The following is a 7,105-nucleotide window of genomic DNA, read 5'->3' on the forward strand; positions in this document are numbered from 1 at the left end:
GCTGCAGAGGCTGGATATAAGCAGACCCTGGGGAAGCCAGTGCAATCTCTGATGGAGTTTTGTTCCCAAGAGTTTCAGAGAGAGGTTAAACCTGCCAACAGCAGCCCGGATTGGAGCAACGAGAAATGCACTGTGGTGAGGAGAAGGAGGAGGATGAAGCTATTCCTAGTGTAGGGCAGCAGGGCTGCTACCTGTGCTGCAGGTTCCCTTGCCCTCACAACCCTGGAGGGGTTAGGGCACAGAGGGAGGCCAGTGCTTCTGGGCAAGGTGGGAGTCCCAGAAGGGGGTCCAGCTGCAGCACTCAGACTCAGGTTTGGCTTGACTGAACAAAGGTATGGAGCTCTCGTGGACCTCTACAGGCTGTGCCAGCCATGCCAGACAGATCCCAGCATGGAGTCATTGAATGGTTTGGGTTGGAAGGGACCTCAAAGATCATTCAGTCACATCCCCCTGCCATGGGCAGGGCCACCTTCCACCAGACCAAGTTGCTCCAAGCCCCATCCAACCTGGCCTTGAACACTTCCCAGCATAGGGCAGCTACAGCTTCTCTGGGCAACCTGTGCCAGGGCCTCCCCACCCTCACATTGTGATATTTCTTTCCAGTATCCCATCTAACCCTGCCCTCTGGCAGTGGGAAGTCATTGCCCCTTGCCCGATCCCTCCAGGCCCTTGTCCCAAGTCCCTCTCCAGCTCCCTTGCAGCCCCCTTAGGCACTGGAAGGTGCTCTAAGGTCTCCCTGAAGCCTTCTTTTCTCTGGGCAGAACACCCCCAGCCTGGCTCCAGAACAGAGGTGCTCCAGCCCTTGGAGCATCTCCGTGGCCTTCTCTGGACTTGCTCCAACAGTTCCATGTCCTTCTGATGTTGGGGACCCCAGAGCTGGAGGCAGCCCTGCTCCTGGTGTCTCATGAGGGCAGAGTAGAGGGGGGGAAGAAGTCCCTCCCTTGACCTGCTGCCAACACTTCTTTTGATGCAGAACCCGGGGCCTGTGTGTCATTCCAGGACCTGCAACCAGCTGTTGGCCACCTTCTCCAGCACAGAGTAAGCCCCCATAAGCCCACAGAAGTCACAGACAGCCATGGCTGGGGATGCAGGAACCTGAGCTCAGTGCCTCGCATGCTCGAGAGCTCCCAGGCGGCCAACAGCAGCGTCCCCTGTCCCCTCTCCCCCCGGCCTCCGCCCCGTCCCCTGGTCCCTCATTGCGACCGGCACTCACTGCTGTTGGTGGGCAGGGTCCTGCTGCCGCTGAGGCTGCCCGTCTGGGGCGGGGAGATGGAGCGGACGGAGCCCGTGTCCTCCTCCTGGGAGCAGCCCGCCTGGATGGCGCGGAGGTAGCTGTGGCTCCGGGATCGGAAGTAGCTGGGCAGAGGCAGGTCCAGCACCTCTGCAGCCGCCGACTCGGCTTCGCTGTAGGTCGGGTCGCAGACCGCCTCGTACTGCTCCCCCAGCTCCGGCTCGGGTGCCTGCACGGGAAGAGGGGGAGCCTCAGTCAGTCCCTGCCTGCGGGCCGCCCTTCTCTTCCCTCCTGCTCCTCGCCCTGCTGCCACTCCTGCGTGGTCCTGCTCGTGGCAGGTACCGCGGGAGGTGCAGTGGTTGGTGCTGCTGGGGTGCAAGGTGCCCGGGCTCTCTGCTACAAGAGGGAAGAGGAGGCCCTCCTTGGAGGCGAGAGCGTCCCTGCTTGTGGAGTAGGAGAGACTTACCGCAGCAGTGCCTGTGAAACATCCCCCAGCCCCTGATGGTGAGGCTGAGAGCACGGCTAAAATCCTAGTCCAGCATCTGCCAGGTCCCCCTGTCCCAGCACAGGTGGGAGACCCCACCAGGGCAGGCAAGCTCCTGATGGGGGGAGATGGGGAGAGAGAAAGGAGGAGGTGGGGGCTGGGGGACAGCCCCCACCCTTGCCCAGGGACAGGCTGCCTGGGCTGGGTCTGGGTGGCACCTCAGAACCCATCCCAGCCTCATCTGCAGTGAGGGCCAGGAGAGGGCTCAGCAGCCAACTGCAGTAGACTGGGCAGGGGCAATTCTGCCACTGCCCCCACCTCCCTCCCCAGTGCCCCAGCCCTGCCCATGGCAGTAACTGGGCAAACTTGGACTTGCAAGAAGCTCAGCCAGATCAAACCAGAGCCAGGCCAGAGCAGACTATTCTGAAATACAGGTGAGAGATGCTAAGACTGGCCCTGTTGCCCACTTCTATCTCTCCTGACCCTTTCTTTCTCCTGACACTCAAGGACATTGATCCTGCCCAGCTTTGGCATCTGAGCTCCATAGCTCAAGAAGTGCATCTGCTTCCCCTCTAAAACTGACAGTCCCTAAGCCCCTGCTGGGTCCAGGACCAAGCTCTTCATCTGCCCTGCAGTGCCTGCTGCCTCCTTCTCCTCCTCTTTTCCTCTTCCTCCTGCTGCTGGCCTGGGCATGGGCTGACTCCAGAAGCTGCCTCACACCCCACCGTGGGTGTCCCCACTGACCCGAGAAAGCTCCATGAGGAAGGATGAGGGAAACGCCAGCGGGACAATACCTGCTCTCCATGGGTAAATATCTGAGGGATAAGTGAGGGGGGTCCAAACATCTGGAAGAAAGAGTTGGAGAAGGTTAAAGGCCAAGAACAAGGGAGCCCCTCACACAGACAGTCACTGCACAGGGACTGAGGACAAGGGGAGCAGGTGACCTGTCCCCTGGGGCCACCAATGCTGACACTTCAGTACAAACTTCAGAGCCCATAAGCTGCCGAGTGAGGTGTCTCACAGGCCCCTCAAACAGTGGCATGGACACAGCACAGCAAAGCTCCACAGGACATCTCAACCATAGGAGAAGCTGCTGACACCGTCAGCCTGCTGTATGCACCATATACCATGTGTATACAGAGGGGACACTGTAGACACACAGTGCTGGGACACCCCTTGGCACACATGGACAGCTGGGCAAGGTGTGGCTCCCAGTGAGCACCTCTGGGAAGCCCCCAGCATGGCCAGGAGCAGCAATGGGCCTCTGCAGCCCACAGAGCCAGTGTGCTCCATGCGTGCTCCACATCAGGGAAACTGTGGTTCACCCTCATGGGGCTGGACTGGCCACCTCGCTGCTGTCTCTGCTGACCCCGAGCCAGAAGAAGCCACACAGAAGCTGCACTGCCTTCCCACCACAGCAAAGCTACGGCACACATTTGGCATGCGGACAGACCCCTGAGAGACAATGCACTGCCCGTGGGGAGGAATGCCACTTCCTCCTCCTCTGCTTCTTTAGTCTGCAGAGCACATCCACTTCTGGGCTCTGCCCTGTGTGACCTACCCTGCTCATGCCCAAGATGACCATCTTGGGAAGAATCCAGGTTCAAAGCGTACCTGAGGGAAGAGGCTTGGCTCTGGGGGATAGTCTGGCCTGTCTGCGCAGTGGGGCTTGGCAGTTTTGGGGTCACCAGCTGGCTCTCTTTGTCCACCTTGGTGTGATGGGGGATGCTGACATGCACACCTGGTGAATCCCTGACTGCCAGAGGTCTGCAAGGTGGAGCAGGGGATACTTCTGATACTTCTGTGTGAGAGGACACTTGGGTCTGGCTGGACACACAAGAAAGGTGTTGGAGGTCACACAAAGGTGAGGGCAGGGGTGGAACTGCCTCTGGCACTGACACTAGTGGCTGAACCAGCTCCATCCTGGATCAACAGACATGCAGTTCATAGGAGGTCTTTCAATCCCAACCAGCTGGAGCTGAACTCTCTGGGATTTGGAGGACAGTGGCAGAGTGCATGTGATGGCTGCAGCACCACGTCTGAGCAGTTGCTGTGGCAGTTGGTGTGCCCCCAGCCTCCCAGTGCCACCAGTCTGTCTCTGAGGTGGCTGCCTGGGCAGCTCCTGCCGTGTCATGGGCTTCTCAGACCATTCAGCTCCAAGACCCTTCTGATGATTCCATGGGGTGCAGCACTCAACTGACTCGCCTGCAGAACAGAAGCTCTAGACATGGATAGAGCATAGATCCGTTGTCTTCTACAGAGACCTGGCTTCAGGCATGGACTGACATGCAAAGGACACAATGGTCCTGATGCCCTCTGTGCACTGAGACACCCAGCAATTGCTGCTGCTGCACAAGGGACGAGACTGACCACAGGGAACAGGTTTGCCCAGCAATGCCCTGTGCTCCTCCCAAGCTCTCCTCCAAGGGCTCCAACTGCTCTGGGACAGCAGGAGGTACCAGCCATGGGGCCAGAGGGGCTGGGCTGGGCCAGAGGAGGCCTCAGAGCCCCACACAGCTGGAGGGGAACACTGGCAGGACATACACTGCTCAGCCCCCCTCATCCCTGGGTCCCTGGTGCCCACCCCACTGCTGCAACCCCTCCTTGTGCTGCCGCCTGTGGTCACTGCACACAGGCAGGGCAGGCCCGTGGGGGCATGTGTTCCCAGCAGACAAGCATGAACAGGGATGGGGCATGACAGAGGCCCAGGGTGATAGCGGACCCGCTTGGTGAAGCCTGTGGAGCCATTCCTGCCCTGGGACCTTCACCCACACACTGAGAGGGCTGAGATAAGCACATGGGACCTCTGCAAAGGCTTGTCCTGGCATGAGTTATCTCCTGGTCTGCGAGGCAGCTGTCTTAGAGCCACCTGAGCCAGGAAGAGCTCCAGAGTAATCCCAGGACCACTGTGTAGGGAGTTAAACCCAGTTTGCACCAACTGCATTCCAGACACTGGGATCAGGGCATGAGTCCACCCTGTGACAAGGAGTTTGCCACCCACTACCGGCACCTCACAGGCATCCTCGGCTTTGCCAATCCCACGGGGTCAAGGAATATCCTAGAGAGACATCCCCAGCTAGCTAGGAGTTCAGCCTCATGAATTAAAAGCACCTTGTTCCCGGGTCCAGTCTGCTGTATGAGGGATGAGGTCCTGAGCTGAGCAGGGTCACTGTCCCTGGTGACCCAGTGCTGCAGTGTCCCAGGCTGGACAGTAGCAGGTGAGGTTGGCCCAGGCTCTGTACCCACCCATTGGGCATGAGGGGTTTGCAGCAGGGTTGGACAGACTTGCAGGTGGCTTCTAGGGGGTGACACAGTGGAACCCTGCACCTGGAGCAGCCCTGAGCTTGATCCAGTGCTGTGGAGCACTGCTCTGGGCTACCATACCTGTGGCAGAACAACTTTGGCTGCACCAGCAGTGTGAGAGGAAGCAAAGCTGGAGGGAGGAGGTCTAATATGAATCATGATTAAGTAGGTGGCCTTGACACTTTGGTAAAGCTGCCAGGGAACAGCCTGTGCAGTTCCTGGAGTGCAGCCAGTGCCTTGTTTTGAAGGGGGAAGAAGATGATGTTCCCTCTGCCCTGAGCTGGCCTCTCTTGCCGGACTGTGCTGGCAGAGCCGGTCAGCACTTCAGCACCTCACCTGGTTGATGCAGCTGGACTCATTGACGCTATCAGAGATCTGGTTGTATTCTTCCTCCCAGGTTGGGAACTTCGGAGGTAGGAGGATCTCGACAGGGTCCAGGCTCCTGCCAGCAGAGAGGGAGGATGTGAGGGGTGACCCCACAGTGGGGGCAGTGCTGGAGCTCTGCTGGAGCAGAGCCAGACCACCCCTGCCCACGGCCAGATCACCCCTGCCCACGGCCCCTCTGCCAGGCACAGGCACTGTGCAGCACGGAGACGATGCCGGGTACCATGTCCACTGCTTGGTCCCTGGAGTAGAAGGAAACGCTTCCTCGCCTTGCCAGCCCCTGGAATAGCCTGGCACACAGGTGAAGGGTTGTTGGGTGCAGCAGAAGGAGAGGGGACAAGATTTTGGGTCCCACTGACCCCAGGAATGCACTGCAGGATGCCAGGTTAGTCCAGCTGAACTCCAAGGAGCACATGGGATCTGTGCCAGCCTCCAGAGTCACAGCACTGCCTAGACTGGTGGGAAGGGAGTGAGAGGTGGGGTGAGAAATGACTTTTAAATGATGTTTTGTGGATTTTGCAACTGGAAACTTCTACAAGATATATACATACATACATATATATATATACACACACATATATCTATATAGATACATGGATATATAGATATATAAAAATTCGTGTAGAGGAACCCAAAAAATTATCTGGAAGAAGTCCAAGGGGAGCCAGCCTGGAATGACAGTGATGCAGTAGCAGGGGGGCAGTATTTCCAGAGCACCTTTGCTGCAGACTCTGGGAGAAAGTCTGTCCCCATGCCCTGGGGCTTGTTGGCAGCCTCTGTGCAGGAGAACAGGGATGTCAGTGAGCATGACCCAATGCAGACCTCGGCTATGGTCTCAGCTCAGATCCAGGCACACAGAGGCTGGAGGGATATGGAGGGATGCAGGGGGAAGAGGAGGGATGTGGGAAGGATGGACTCGCCTGTTCGTCTCTTCCACCACGAGACCCTGTGTGTAGGGTCCTTGTCACTGACTGGGTGGACACGGTGTAGGACATGGTCAGCGATGCTAACCCGAGAGATCTATGGGGATTTTCCTGTTGGAATTTCCTGGAATGGCTTCTGGTCCTGACAGAGGCCCCCTGTAGTGCTTCTTCCCCCCCATCTGTCACAGCTGTGGGTGCAGAGGTCTATCTGTCACTTGCCTGGGGGACAGCGAAGCTGAGGGCAGGGCAGAGCCCTGTGCAGCATCTGGGCCTCCCACAGCACAGTCTCCATCCTGGGGTGGGATGAGAGATTGAGCCCTCCCTTCTGCCAGGGAAGATGAAGGAGACACCCAGTCCCTGGGACCCACTGAGCAGCCCAAAGGCCACGTGAAGCCCCAAGCCTTGTGCTCTCCGCTGACTGACAGGTTTCCCTCATGCTGACAGTCTGTTGTCTGTGAGCTCACAACGTAAGCCAGCGGTGCCCTGGAGCGGGCAGCATCCCCTCCCTGTGCCACTCCACTGCCCTTCACCCTGCCCTGCCCTTGCAACCTGCCCGCGGGGAAACTGAGTCACAGAGAGCGGCCAACAGGCCTTGGAGGGGCAGAGGCCCTCGCAGAGGGACGGATCGTAGCTCCTTGCTCTGTGCCTTGCCCTGGCTCTGGGTGTCTCTGTGGCCCGCCCCCGTCCCAGCCACATGCCGGTGTTCCCCGGCTGGCGGAGCCCGGCAGGGCCGGTCACCAGGTGGCGGCCGCGCTCCGCTCCAGCCCCGGCTCCAGCTCC

At 58.9% G+C, this 7,105-nt stretch overlaps 1 protein-coding gene across 1 annotated transcript in view; it reads right to left on the minus strand.

Moving 5' to 3' along the window:
* DLGAP4 (DLG associated protein 4) overlaps nucleotides 1–7,105 on the minus strand; it is a 72,344-nt gene that overhangs the window by 47,769 nt on the left and 17,470 nt on the right. The window contains exons 5-8 of the mRNA XM_025896516.2: nucleotides 6,948–6,959; nucleotides 5,355–5,457; nucleotides 2,510–2,560; nucleotides 1,214–1,460 (exon numbers count right to left, since the gene is read on the minus strand). Of these exons, the coding sequence (XP_025752301.2) occupies nucleotides 1,214–1,460; nucleotides 2,510–2,560; nucleotides 5,355–5,457; nucleotides 6,948–6,959 (413 nt within the window). The remainder of the gene's footprint in view (nucleotides 1–1,213; nucleotides 1,461–2,509; nucleotides 2,561–5,354; nucleotides 5,458–6,947; nucleotides 6,960–7,105) is intronic.

Source organism: Manacus vitellinus, unplaced genomic scaffold (genome assembly GCF_001715985.3).
Source record: "Manacus vitellinus isolate BGI_N305 unplaced genomic scaffold, ASM171598v3 scaffold_97_pilon, whole genome shotgun sequence".
NCBI classification, from domain to species: domain Eukaryota; kingdom Metazoa; phylum Chordata; class Aves; order Passeriformes; family Pipridae; genus Manacus; species Manacus vitellinus.